Source organism: Lithobates pipiens, unplaced genomic scaffold, assembly GCF_037356315.1.
Source record: "Lithobates pipiens isolate NorthernLeopardFrog02 unplaced genomic scaffold, aLitPip1_a1.2 Scaffold_22, whole genome shotgun sequence".
Lineage (NCBI taxonomy): Eukaryota > Metazoa > Chordata > Amphibia > Anura > Ranidae > Lithobates > Lithobates pipiens.
Window position 1 is genome coordinate 39682757 of NW_027507784.1, and position 15115 is coordinate 39697871.

General features: G+C 45.8%; 1 protein-coding gene across 1 annotated transcript in view; it reads left to right on the forward strand.

Moving 5' to 3' along the window:
* Positions 1 to 4573, forward strand: part of CORO1A (coronin 1A) — a 38753-nt gene extending 34180 nt beyond the window's left edge. The window contains exons 8-11 of the mRNA XM_077447415.1: positions 783 to 928; positions 2088 to 2145; positions 2229 to 2447; positions 3860 to 4573. Of these exons, the coding sequence (XP_077303541.1) occupies positions 783 to 928; positions 2088 to 2145; positions 2229 to 2447; positions 3860 to 3958 (522 nt within the window). The 3' untranslated portion in view covers positions 3959 to 4573. The remainder of the gene's footprint in view (positions 1 to 782; positions 929 to 2087; positions 2146 to 2228; positions 2448 to 3859) is intronic.
* Positions 4574 to 15115: the final 10542 nt, after the last annotated feature.

The following is a 15115-nucleotide window of genomic DNA, read 5'->3' on the forward strand; positions in this document are numbered from 1 at the left end:
GCATTTTTGCATTGAAGACAATGGGACGTGATTTTGCATTTTATGTCACTAGGGGGCATTTTTGCATTGAAGACAATGGGACGTGATTTTGCATTTATGTCACTAGGGGGCATTTTTGCATTGAAAACAATGGGACACAATTTTGCATTAAAGTCACTGGGGGCGTTTTTGCAATGAAGTCACTAGGAGGCATTTTTACATTGAAAACAATGGGACACAAATTTGTAATACAGTCACTAGGGGGCATTTCTGCATTGAAGACAATGGGACAAATTTGCATTAAAGTCACTAGGGGGCATTTTTGCATTGAAGACAATGGGACACAATTTTGCATTAAAGCCACTAGGGGGCATTTTTGCATCAAAGTCAATAGGACTCAGCCTGCCATTGTTGGCACCTTGTTGTGTATTGGTGCACCCCTACTCTGTACCTTTTAGAATGTGGCGTGTCCCAGTCCTACACAGTCTTGGTATTAAAAGTCCCATAATGCAGCTTCATTTACCACCAGCCCTGCGCACGCTTAATTCCAGCGACAAGCTGCACAATGCTAATGAAGGGAAACTGGGGGAGGGACGGGGGAGAAGTGCAGTTGCGTTGATGTCACATCATAAAGAGTGTGTATTCAATGGGATTGAATGTGGAATTCAATCAGAGAAAGAAGTCTGAAAGCCTGTTGAGAGGGTATATTGATCAGAATGAGGGAGTGATTGGATACTTATTAGTTGGGGGGTATGTCTTAGTCTCCTACCTTATATAACAGTAAAAATTTTTTCTACTGTCAGGGGGACAGCAGTATTCGGTATTTCGAGGTGACGGACGAGGCTCCGTATGTTCATTACCTGTCGCTGTACAGCAGTAAAGAGTCCCAGCGTGGGCAGGGCTATATGCCCAAGAGGGGCCTGGAAGTCAGCAAGTGTGAGATTGCCAGGTCAGTAACCTTCAAGGAACTTGTATCCATGTTATCACAATGAATCAGGCCTTCCTCGTACAGCAGAACCTTGGTTTACGAGTAACGCGGTTAAAGCGGGAGTCCGCCGGGACTCCGCGTTTTTTTTTTTTTTTTAAAAAGCCATCAGCTACAAATACTGCAGCTGCTGACTTTTAAAATAGTGACACTTACCTGTCCAGCGCGCCCGCGATGTCGGCACCCGAAGCCGATCGCTAGGTCGTCTGTCGGGTCCTGCCGCCGCCATCTTGGGTATGGGAATCAGGAAATGGAGCCTTTCGGCTTCATTTCCCGGTTCCCTACTGCGCATGCGCGAATTGCGCTGCGCAATAAGGACGCTCCCCGCTGCCTCTGGGAGCTGTGTGTTTCCCAGCAGGCAGCGGGGCACTTGCGGGAAGGGGCGGGCACTTGCGGAAAGGGGCGTAAGTTACGCCCCTTTCCGCAGAGAGCTGTCCCGGAAGTGGGTGCAGTTACCTGGATTATCCAGGTAACTGCACCCCCCTCCCCCCTGAAAGGTGCCGATTGTGGCACCGGAGGGGGGGAGGGTTCTGATGAGCGGAAGGTCCACATTAGGGTGGACCTCCGCTTTAACGAGCGTTTTGAAAGACGAGCAACTTTTTGTTTTTTAATTCTGATTCAGTTTGTGAGTGTTATCTTGCAAAACGAGCAGAATTCAAGCTAATGGGGTGTGCAGTACCACATTTGGCCAGAGGTGCGGGCGGGCGCCGGTGACACTCGGAACGGTTCAGAGCCGTTCGGAAATGCTCGGAAAGACTCGGAAAATACTCCGTTCCCGAGGCTTTCTGAGCTGTCCCCGAGTATTTCCGAGGCTCTCTGGCTCCGCCCCCACCTCTGGCCACATGAGGTATTGCATGTAATAGAAGTCAATGCGGAACAAATTATCTTAGTTTCCATTGACTTCTATGGGGAAACACGCTTTGATATGCGAGTGCTTTGGATTACAAGCATTCTCCTGGAACGGATTATGCTCGTCATCCAAGGTTCCACTGTACATACCTGTTAGCAGATCTAAAGGAGGTTGTACAATCCGACTGCAATGTGTATGGCCAGCTTGGGACGTTCAGCAATGGCCAGCTACGCTACTCTGAGCTCTGATCTTACAGCCACCTCTTTTTTTTAGGTTTTACAAGTTGCACGAGCGGAAGTGTGAGCCGATCGGCATGACTGTGCCCAGGAAGGTAAGAGGGCCCCCCCTTTGGTATGGGATGGGGAGAGAGGGGCCATGCAGTCATCATGTGACCAACGATGTCTCTCTTTGCAGTCGGACCTCTTCCAGGAGGACCTGTACCCAGACACTGCGGGCCCAGATCCAGCTCTCACCGCGGAGGAATGGTTATCGGGGAAGAACGCCGGGCCCCTGCTCATCTCATTGAAGGACGGATACACCCCCAGCAAAAGCAGAGAACTCAAAGTCACCAAAAATATCCTCAGCACCCGTCTACCCAAACGCAGCCAGTCATCCAACAGCGGAGGCAATGCGGTAAGTGGTCACATGGGCCCCTGGGAAGACCCCCCCCCCCCCCCAAGCCTCAATAGAGGCCAACTTTGCATTAAAAAGCTGAACTAGTGTAGTGAGTAAATGCTGGGTGGATGGATCCAGGGTGAACTGAGCTGCTGAGTCACTGCTGGGAGGGGGGAGCACCGGCTAGGAAGAGGAAAACCAAACTGCTAAGTTAAAGAGGAGCTCTACCTAAAAAATAAATAAAAGTCAGCTGTTACAAATACTGCAGCTGCTGGCTTTTAATATACGGACACTTACCTGTCCAGGGATCCAGCGATGCCCTCACCTGAGCTGATTCTTCAGTTGGCTTTGGGTGCAGATGCCGGTGTTCTGTCAAAGCAGCCAATTCATTCAGATCTCCAATCACGTCACTTCTGGGCACTGTAAAGCATCAGTAGACGAGTTGCTGTTTTGACCGGCAACCGCATACACTCCGCTACACGAATACTTTGCGTTGCCGCCCCGGAGAGTGGCATACCTGGTGGCCCAGTGTGGTGCCAATCCCTGGTGGACCTGGCGGCATCCTGGTGGTCCTGGGTGGGCATCCATGGGGGAGGGGGCTGATAAACAATCAGCACAGACTCCCTCATCAGGAGAGCAGCCGATCGTCTCTCCTCTACTCAGACTGACACAACACACCGATCGCCGTGATGTGCGCCCCCCAAGGTCGTTCTGGAGGGCCGTCATATGGAGTACACCCAGAACGAGAGTCGCGCCGCCCAGCCGTCATTTGGTGGTTAAGGTGGAAAACCTTGAGACTTTACAACTCCTTTAAAATAGAAATGAAAAACATTTGTGCATAGATATAAAAAAAACTAAAAAAACATCACAAATACCTTTTTTTTATAAGTGCTCACATTCCCTCTGTTCTCAGCTGCATAAGAGCTGGAGGGGCAGTACACTGAGCTGCCCAGTGAATGGCTATGCAGGAGGAGGGGGAGGGGGGGTAGTCAGGACAAGTCTGATCATTGGAGGAGAGCAGCCTGAGTTCCCGGCATAGCTAGAGAGCTGATCACGCTGTGCTCTTATGCTTAGCGTGGTCAGTTTTTAATTGGAAAGCAGAGGGACTGGCAGGAACACCAGGTATTTCACACATAGGAAGCAATACAAAGAGAACAGGAGACTTTCTCATACAAGTACGTGGTACAGCGGGCACATATCAGGAATATAAAATATTGAATTTAAAGCTGGCAGGAGGTGCTGGACATGGGGGCTGAGCTGCTGTGTCACTGCTGGGAGGGGGAGCAGGTGAGAGATCAGCTTGAACAACTTTATTGCTTCTGTTGTGAACTTTAAAGATAAATGTACTCCCTATTAAAGTAAATCACATCCATTTGGAAGAAGTGTCTTGTTAATTTAGAGAATAATTTCAGAATTTCTCTCGTTATCAGGACTGCACCCTGGAGCAGCTCTTAGAGGATATAAAACAACTGAAGCTGACGGTGGCAGAACAAGAGAAGAGGATCGCACAGCTGGAGGAAGCCAAATAGCTACAGACCACCATAATCCAACCCCCCCCATATCACTGACAGGACAACACTGTCAATACCATTTATCAGAGTGCCTGAAATAAAAACTGTCTGTATTGCATAACTGAATTTCTCCTTCGTTTTCTTAAGTGCCCTGGAAGAATTTCATTGGCGGCTATGGGCAACGGGTGTTTTAAGTCACTTTGATAAATGGGCCCTTTCCTATGAGTGTGGGCCCTCTGACTTCAGTGTCTGGAATGAAAATGTTGCCCTGCAACAACTTGGATTCATGTATGGTTGCTGCGCGGCAGTGCAGACAGTTCTTATTTCAGGGACTTGGATAAATAAAGCCCTTTGTTGGCCTCTCTCTCTCTCATATGTGGTTATTTGTGTGGGAAGGGTTTGAGTCCCTGCTGAGTTATTATTGCTGTGTCAGGATGGAAGAAGAAATAAAAAGAATAAGAACCCCCCCCCCCCCCCCCTCACTCTGTCCTAGACTGGCTGGCCTGGAGCTCCACTTTAAATGCGGCTTTCCCCCCCAAAGCTCTGATGGGGTGAGAGTGTCCATCATGGTGTAAATACTCCACTGTCCAGAATCTTGTGTTACCCAATAAATGATTCCTTGTCTGTTCTGTATCTGAGATAGAAAATTCCTAACAATGTGCAAACAGAATAAAATGTTTTTACTTTGAATAGTAAAGCCAAATCTTTAGGGGAAGATTGCATAGGGGAAGGTCCCAGAGGTGAAGGTCATACAGGGCAAGGTCATACAAAAGAAGGTCACACAGGGAAGATAACACAGGATAAGGTCACACAGCGGAAGGTCACACAGAAGATCACACAGGAGAAGGTCACACAGGAGGAAGGTCACACATGGGAAGGTCACATAGAAGGTCACACAGGAGAAGGTCACAGAGGGGAAGGTCAGACAGGAGAAGGTTCCACGGGAAGGTCACAGATGGGAAGATCACACAGAGGAAGATCACACAGAGGAAGGTCACACAGAAAAAGGTCAAACAGAAGAAGGTCAAACAAGAGAAGGTCACAGAGGGGAAGGTCACACAAAGGAAAGTCACACAAGGGAAGGTCACACAGGTGGAGGTCACACAGGAAAAGGTCATAAATGACAAGGTCACACAGGGGGAAGGTCACATAGAAGGTCACACAGGGGAAGGTCACACAGAGGAAGGTCACACAGGAGAAGGTTACAGAGAGGAAGGCAACACAAGGGAAAGGTCACACAGGGGAAGGTCAGATAGGGGAAGGTCTAGGGGAAGGTCACACAGGGGAAGGTCAGATAGGGGAAGGTCACATAGGAGAAGGTCTCACAAAGGAAGGTCACATAGGAAAAGGTCACACAGAGAAAGGTCACAGAGGAGAAGGTCACACATGGGGAAGATCACACAGGGAAAGGTAACACAGGAGAAGGTCACATAGAAGGTCACATAGAAGGTCACACAGGGGAAGGTCACATGGGAGAAGGTCACACAGGAAAAGGTCACGTAGTGGAAGGTCACACGGGGAAGGTCAGATAGAAGGTCACACAGGGAAAGGTAACACAGGGGAAGGTCACATAGGAGAAGGTCACATAGGAGATGGTCACATAGGAGAAGGTCACATAGGGAAGGCCACACAGGGAAAGGTCACATAGGAGAAGGTCACACAGGGGAAGGTCAGATAGGAGAAGGTGACACGGGGAAGGTGACACAGGAGATGGTCATATAGGGGAAGGTCATAAGGCAAGGTGACATACTGGAGGGGAAGGTCACACAGGAAAAGGTCACACAGGGTAAGGTCACATAGGAGAAGGTCACACGGGGAAGGTGGCATACTACAGGGGAAGGTTACATATTGTAGGGGACGGTCGCAACAGGGGAAGGTTACATATTGTAGGGGAAGGTTACATATTGTAGGCGACGGGCACACAGAGGAAGGTGACATAGGGGAAGGTCACAGAGAGGAAGGTTATATAGAGGAAGGTCACACAGGGGAAGACCACATGGTAAATACCAAAGGTCACTGGAAATAGCAGTTAGTTGCCACCACAACCTACAGTACTTTCCTGTGTGTAACCCCGTGCTACTGCCCCTTTAATGGGTTCTAAACAATGGGAGGAGGAGGTCCTGATCATGTGACCTCTGTGATTGGCTTTCATATGATCGTTAGCTCCTCCCACCGTTAATAGTGACCAGGAGCTATCGTTGACAGCTCGGTTGAAGTGCTGGGAGCAAGCTCTTTGCACAACACAGTAGTGCTCCATGACGCATATGTTCTGCAAAAACAAGTGATTGTAAAGGCTTGTTTTTTTCCCTAAGATAGGAAAATGGAAAATTAGTAAAAAGTATCACATACCGTAATTTTCTTTTCCTGGCGCCAATCCATGGTAGAATACATGTGGGAGTATGCTGCAATGTTGGCACCAGGAAAGAGGTTTATACGAACCTGCTCTGTGCAAAGAGCTGCCCCTTTCCTCCTTTTCTGGGGTTCCCTGCCAGCGCTTTCTGCTTTTCCTCTGAGTGTCCCCATAGCAAGCCCTGTGCTATTGGGGGCACACTTGTAGGTGAGCTTCTGAGCCAGGCTGTGTGCGTCCATAGATACACACAGCATGACTTGGACCCACCCCCTGCACACAGGATTTGTCTGACAGCAGCAGGAGCCAATGGCTCCACTGCTGCCTGTGTATCCTGTCAGAAGAGGAAGAGAGAAGAGCAAAACTGCAGCTGGGAACAGCATGGAATCGATAGAGCACTCAGGTGAGTGTTCAGAGGGGGTAGATGGAGCAGCTAGTGGAATGCAAAGTGATTCCCCATTATTTATTTGATTTTCCCCAAAAAACGGACGATTGTTTTAAGCTTGGTTTTCGTTTTTGCAAAAAGTATAGTGTTAATATGCGAAATGTCATCACTTTACAAGAGAGAAAGCAGCCGGAGGACCATGAGGAGGGATCAACGAAGCACTGATGTCGCTTTGTTTTCCTTTTCAGTGCCGCTGTATCTGAACTACAATTCCCATCAAGCAGTGGGAATTATTAACTACAATTAATGGAATGTAGGTGGGATTTTAGCAGGGGTTATTGTGTGTGATAAAGCAGTTTTTTGGCCTGTCAATCATAGTGTTACATCATTCTGGGCAGGACAGACTAGTAGTCTTTTCGCCAATCAATCATGGCATTAGCTCCTTGTAATCTTTTGGCCTGCCAATCATGGCGTTAGATCCTTGTGGGCAGGACAGACCATGAGTCTTCTGGTCTGTCAATGGTGTTAGATCCTTGTGGGTTGCAGAGAGCAGTAGTTTTCTTTCCTGTTAATCATGGTGTTATGTCACTGTAAGTGGGAGAGACCAGGAGGCTCTTGGCTTATCAATCATTGTAATCTTCTGGCCTGCCAATCATGGCATTAGGCCCTTGTGGGCAGGACAGACCAGGAGTCTTCTGGCCTTCCAATTATAGTATTATGCCCATCAAGCAGTGGGAATTATTAACTTAAATGAATGGAATATGGGTGGGATTTTAGCAGGGGCTTTTGGGTGTGATAAAGCAGGAGACTTGTGGCCTGTCAATCATGGTGTTAGGTCCTTGTTGGCGGGACTGACCAGGAGTCTTCTGGTCTATTAAGCATGGTGTTAGGTCCTTGTGGGCGGGACAGAGCAGGAGTCTTCTGGCCTGTCAATCATGATGTTAGGTACTCGTGGGCCGGACTGACCAGGAGCCTTCTGGCCTGCCAATTATGGTGTAAGGTCCTTGTGGGCGGGACAGACCAGGAGTCTTCAGGTCAGTCAATCATAGTGTTATGTCCATCAAGCAGTGGAAATTATTAACTTTAATGAATGGAACATGGGTGGGATTTTAGCAGGGGTCTTCTGGCCTGTCAATCATGGTGTTATGTCCTTGTGGACAGGACAGACTAGGTGTCTTCTAGCCTATCAATCATGGTCTTAGGTCCTTGTGGCCAGGACAGACTAAGCCCTTGTACACACGGTCGGAGATTTCGACAACCAAATCCGTCGGATTTTCTCCGTCGGATTTTCTCCGTTGGATCTTGTCCGAAACTGTTGCATACACACGGTCGGACTAAGTTGTCGAAAAATCCGATCTTTCAGAACGTGATGACGTAAATTCGCTACGATGGGACTACATTCAGGCTAGTAGCCAATAGCTTTGATGTAGGAATTTGATCTGAGCATGCGTTTCACTTGGTCCGATCAAAATTCTCTACACATGATCGGATTAGGTCCGACCGGCCCAGTTGGTCGGGAAATATTTCCAACGTGTTGGAAAATTGGGTCCGACGGATATTCAGACGAAATCAGTCCGACGCATACCACACACAGTCGAATTATCCGAGGACATGGTCCGATAGGACACATTCCGACGGATTTTCCGACCGTGCGTACAAGGGCTAAGAGTCCCCTTGGCCTGTAAACCATGGTGTTATGCCCTCATGGGCGGGACAGACCAGGAGTCTTCTGGCCATCGAATGATGGTGTTATGCCCTTGTGTGCAGGATAGACCAAGCATTTTCTGGCCTGTCAAGCATGGTATTAGGTCCTCATGGGCCAGACTGACCAGGAGTCTTCTGGCCTGTCAATGGTATTAGATCCTTGTGGGTTGCAGAGAGCAGTCGTTTTCTGTCCTGTTGATCATGGTGTTATGTCACTGTAAGTGCACAGACCAGAAGGCTCTTGGCTTTTCGATCATGCTTGTTACATGCTGTTATGAGGTTATAGAGGACAGGACACTACCATGAGTCTTCTGGCCTGTCAATGGTGTTAGATCCTTGTGGGTTGCAGAGAGCAGTAGTTTTCTGTCCTGTTGATCATGGTGTTATGTCACTGTAAGTGGAACAGACCAGAAGGCTCTTGGCTTTTCAATCATGCTGTTACGAGGTTATAGAGGACAGGACACTACCAGGAGTCTTCTGGCTTATCATCTCTGGTGTTAGGTCCTCATGGGAGGGACAGACCAGAACTCTCCTGGTCTGTCAATCAATATGGCTGTGAAAGTGGGAGGGACAGATTGGAAGCCTGAAATTCCTGGGTCCTCCACTGACACCACCTTTAAAATCTACCGTGGGGAAGTTACACAAATGGTGACCCAGGAAAGGATTTGTCACAGCAGCCACCACACTTACATACCGAATAATAAGGACACTGAGCCCTGGAAATGCTGCATTAAATAACAGATTAATCAATATCTGCTGCTTGTATACAAAAAGAAGACCATATTTGTTAAAAGTAGAAACTGACATTTAGAGTAGTGATGAAAAATTCTGGACAGAGCTCTGCTTCTGTAAAATACTATTATACTGATTTATAATAGAGAGTATAGGGCTGTATTTCTCAATACCCCAACTTGCCTTGGGCCTCATTCACAGGACTTACCTATCTGTACCCCCATGTGAAGGGCAGCATGCATCGGATGCATAAGTGTTTGTGCATCTGGGCACAAGCAGTCCTATGCATGTTTATAGGGGGAAGCAGCGGCTGCACGGACACAGACGGTGGTGGGTGTGTGTCCCTGAACACAGACAATGGGAATTCGGGAACATGCATGGCTTTCAAATTGCGACCAATAGCTTGTTGTGCAGCCGCTGAGTACCAATAAACATGAAATGGGACTGCCTGCCAGCGAATGAACAGAACACCTCTGCATTCCATAGGGGCAAACACAGCCCTTTGCTCAGGTGTGCGGATAGGTACAGGAATGAGACTTTAAGATAACGAAAAAAACGAATGTAGTCACCACATTTAAGGAATGGCATGCTGAAAAATATGACATTTTTGTTTTGGGGTTTAGCCATACCTGTGTCCATTTTGATTCAGTTTTAAAGTATAACTATAGACAAAACATTTTTGTTTTTAGTTTTGGATGGAGTGGAGAGGTATTACAACCCCTTTCAGTTTTTTGGAAGGCGACGATTGGACAGCCGCACCCAAAGCAACACATAAATAAAATTCATACACCAACAGAGGTACGGGTTACAGATAGCTGATGCGTTTCACACCATTACTGGTGCTTAAAGCGGAGTTCCACCCAAAAATGGAACTTCCGCTGTAAGGGAAGGTGACCCCCTGACATGCCACATTTGGCCTGTCATTATTTTTTCATTGGAACTCCGCTTTAATCATAGCTCATGCAAAGATGATGTGAATGTGGGATTGTCACCTGGAGCGGTAATTTTCTTCTTCCCCTTTCATATTTTATTGCTGTCTGTACCCCCCATTAGGGAGATTTACCCTCTCTATTTGACCTGTTTACCATTATCATTGAAAGTAAAGGAAAATTGCAAATTTTGGGTTGTTCCCAGAAAATTAATAGAGGGGACACTAGTTCTGGTGACCCTTAATTTGCACAGATTACATCTCACTTCCTGTTTTGTACCATGGGACAGAAAGTGAAAGGTAAAATACGTGCAATGGGACACAAAAATATAATAATCTGTCAAAAGGTTATACCCATCCCTTACTCTATTCAAAATACAAAAGAAAAGGTTGCCTATAGTTCTTCTTTACCCACTTACAACCCACCAGAAATTGCAAGTAAGCAATCAACAACAATTACGCAATCGACCACTCACAAATTTGATTGAGTCAATTGCGAAATTGAAATTCAAAAGGAAATTGACACACGACAGGACTTTCCGGCAGACGTGGTCCGGCGGACTGGAATCCGTCTGAAAAATTCGATCGTGTGTGGGCTCCAGCAGACATTTTTTTCCCAAAAGTCAGATGGACATAGAATAAAACATGTTTCAAATCTATCCGACGGACTAAAAATTGGGAAAACCGTTCGTCTGTGTGCTGGTCCGGGCATTAAGCCTCATTCAGATGAGTGGAAGAGGGCAGACAGGTCGCATACAAAATGGACAATTAGGCCCTGTCATGACTTTGAAGCAGACGTCCCAGCAAGACTTCGGTACGACTTGCATACAACTTTTTTAACAAACATCAAAGCAAGCCATGCCGAAGTCGCAGCACACGTAGAGCAGGAACCTTTTTTCTAGCTGTAGCTGGTTTGTATGTAGCCAGGAAGACCGTCCCTAGAGGCAATAGGGCTGTTTGTACGTAGCCAGGAAGACCGTCCCTAGAGGCAATAGGGCTGTTTTACTATAACTGGAGAGTGCAAAAAAATGGTGCAGTTGTGCATAGTAGCCAATCAGCTTATAAGTTCAGTGTGTTCAGGTAAGCTTTGACAAAAAAAAAAAAAAAAAAAACCTGGAAGCCGATTGGTTTTTATGCAAAGCTGCATAAAATTTTGCACTCTCCAGTTTTAGTACATCTCCCCCAACAGCATCTGTCAGAGTTGCAAACTGTTAGCCCCCGTACACACAGTCGGACATTTCGACAACCAAATCCGTCGGATCTCGTCCGAAACTGTTGCATACACACAGTCGGACAAAGTTGTCGAAAAATCCGATCATTCAGAACGTGATGACGTAATTTCGTTACGATGGGACTACATTCAGGCTAGTAGCCAATAGCTTTGATGTAGGAATTTGATCTGAGCATGCGTGGCACTTGGTCCGAACAAAATTCTCTACACATGATCGGAGTATGTCCAATCGAACCAGTTGGTCGGAAAATATTTCCAATAAGTTGTAAAATTGGGTCCGACGGAATCAGTCCGATGCATACCACACACAGTCGGATTATCCGACAACACGGTCCGATAGGACACATTCCGACGGATTCTCAGACCGTGTGTACAAGGGCTAAGGAGTAGCAGTTACATGCAAACCGTGACAGTGCCGGCCATTGGTTTGTATAGGGTACAAGTCTGGCTACAGCTGCCGTACGCTGTGTGGATAGGGGTAGTCTCTCTCCGTGAATGGGCCCTTTATTGAAAGATCAAATCAAAATCAATTTGGCAATTTTGCAATGAGCAATCACATTTTCAGCTTTGATCCCGTCTATCTGCTGTAAACCTACCCCGACATATTATGTCTTCAATTTCAACAACAAAAAACCCCAAAAGGAACATTTGATCACACTATCAAATTCCCACATGTACAGTGCCTTGAAAAAGTATTCATACCCCTTGAAATTTTCCACATCCTGTCATGTTACAACCAAAAACATAAATGTATTTTATTGGGATTTTATGTGATAGACCAACACAAAGTGACACATAATTGTGAAGTGAAAGAAAAATGATAAATGGTTTTAATATTTATTTGTTAAAAAAAATATTAAAACCATTTATGTGAAAACTGTGGGGTGCATTTGTATTCAGTCCCATTAAGGCTGGATTCACACCTATGCAGTTTTAGTGCTTTTTGCAGATTTGCACTACAGAACGTGTTCCATAGGAAACCGTGTTAAATAGACCGTAGTGCAAATCTGCAAAAAGCACTCAATCTGCATAGGTGTGAATCCAGACTTACTCTCATACCCCTAACTAAAATCTAGTGGATGATAATCCCTTCACCAGTTTTCAGTGTGGATAGGGAAGCACACCACACCACGCGAGAATCAAATCTGCTTACCAGATATCAGCAAGTAATAGGCATCGATTGATTACTTCCCAAGGGATCACATCTGATCTCGTCAATCACCAGTAAGTAGATGGTTAAAGTACACGGCGAAGCTTGCATCTATTCACTTGTCCCAGGCAGCAACAAAGCCATAAACTTCTAGCAGTCAGCGGGCGTCTCACCCAATCAAGGGGATATCATCACCAAATAGACATAAAGCAGCATATAGTGAAGCCCGTCTCACTTGTGAAAGGATTTATTGTAGCAACTTACATGTACAGTCAAAGAGAACGATCATCATAAAACAAAACAGCCGCGGCATTCAGCGTGTTTAGGCTGGATATGAGACACAAAGCGCGCTGAATGCCGCAGCCGTTTTGTTTTATGATGATCGTTCTCTTTGACTGTACATGCAAGTTGCTACAATAAATCCTTTCACAAGTGACACGGGCTTCACTATATGCTGCTTTATTTCCATTTGGGTGATGATATCCCCTTGATTGGGTGAGACGTCCACTGACTGCTAGAAGTTTACTGCTTTTTTGCTGCCTGGGACAAGTGAATAGATGCAAGCTTTGCATTGTATTTTAACCATCTACTTACTGGTGATTGACGAGCTCAGACATGATCCCTTGGGAAGTTATTAATCGATGCCTAACACTTTCTGATATCTGGTAAGCAGATTTGAGTCTCACGCGGTGTGGTGTGCTTCCCTATCCACCCTAAAAACTTGTGAAGGGATTATCATCTTTTCCTATTTAGCAAATTGGATCATGCTCTGCTGGGGGGTTTTTTTTTTTTTGCCTTCCTCTGGATCAACTGTGGGTATAGAATTGGGTATATAGGATTGCATATTATTATAATTTTTTTTGTTGTGGTTGAACTAGATGGACTTGTGTCTTTTTTCAACCTGACTAACTATGTATTTTAAGTGCTAGTTCACACTAGATGCAGTTCCGTTCAGCTCTGTGCGCTTTTTTTTTCTGCACTGAAAATGCATGCACATTGTTTTCAATGTATTCCAATGGCTATAGTTCACACCATGCAGTCAGTTTCTGCACCGGAAACTGACTGCGTGGTATGAACTAGAGCCATTGGAATACATTGAAAACACTGTGCAAGCATTTTCAGTGCAGAAAAAAAGCGCACGGAACTGCGTCTGGTGTGAACTGGCCCTAATACTTTAAAGGCCATTTTTTTTAGCGCTGCCTGTGGACTTTTTATATTTACCTATCAACAAATGGTGCCGGCTGCTTTCCTCTTCCAATATTAGTACCTTTATCAGTAGCGCAGATACCTACCTGTTTTTATTGTTTTAAAATCTAGTGGATGTATATACCGTATTTATTGGCTCATAACACACACTTTTCCCCCCTTAAAATAGGGGGGAATCACTTGTGCGCGTTATACGCCGCTATAGGCTGCCACGGAGGGGACGAGCTTCACAGTGGTTTATTTTAAAAAAAGATTTTTTTTTCTGAAACTTCCCTCTTAAATTGGGGTGTGTGTTATATGCCAATAAATACAGACAGATAGATATATCTATCTATTGCCATATGGCAATTGTTGAACATGTCAAAGAGCACCGTTTAATCCATTATCTGAAAATTGAAAAGTATGGCACAACTGCAAACCCACCAAGACATGGCCGTCCACCTAAACGGAGGGGCCGGGCAAGGAGAACATTAGGCTACTGGGGCAGGCGGGCATCAGCGGTAAAGCGCTGCTATTTTTAGCAGCGCTATTTGGATGCTAGTGGGGCGCTTTTAACCCCCGCTAGCTGACGAAAAAGGGGTTAAACCCACCTGCAAAGCGCTGCTTTGCTGGCGTTGCCCCATTGTTTTCAATCGGCAGGGGCGCTTTAGGAGCGGGGTATACATCGCTCCACACATGCTGCTTGCAGGACTTTTTTTTTTTTACTGTCCTGCAAGTGCACCGATCCAGTGTGAAAGAACTCAGGCTTTCACACAGGAGAGGCTCTTTACAGGCACTATAGCGACTGTAAATTGCCTCAGTGTGAAAGCAGTCTTAATCAGAGAAGCAAACAAGAGGCCCATGGTAACTCTGGAGGAGCTGCAGAGATCCACAGCTCAGGTGGGAGAATCTGTCCACAGGACAACTATTAGTCGTGCACCAGTGTTCATTTTGGCAGCGAATTTAGATTTCGTTTTAGTCTTGGGACCAAAATAGCATTTTAGTCCCATTTTAGTCTTGACTAAAACTCCATTTTCATTTTAGTCATCTCAGTTGTTGTAGTTCTATTTTAGTCAACTAAAATGTTTAGTCCTTTCGGTCAAGGAAATTAACACTGTGGTGCACTCCAGAAATCTGCCCTTTATGGAAGAGTGGCAAGAAGAACAAAGAAAAATGGGCAAAAATTTCACTCTCTAGATGTGCAAAGCTGGTAGAGACATCCCCAAAAAGACTTGCAGCTCTAATTGCAGAGAAAGGTGGTGCTACAAAGTATTGACTCAAGGGGGCCGAAAACAAAAATGTACCCCCCACATATTTGTATAAAAAAAATTTGAAAACCATTTATCATTTTCCTTCCACATCACAATTATGAGCCACTTTGTGTTGGTTCATCACATAAAATCCCAATAAAATACATTTACGTTTTTGGTTGCAACATGACAAAATGTGGAAAATTTCAAGGAGTATAAATACTTTTCAAGGCTCTGTAAGGATAGCTTAACAGCTGCAGCTT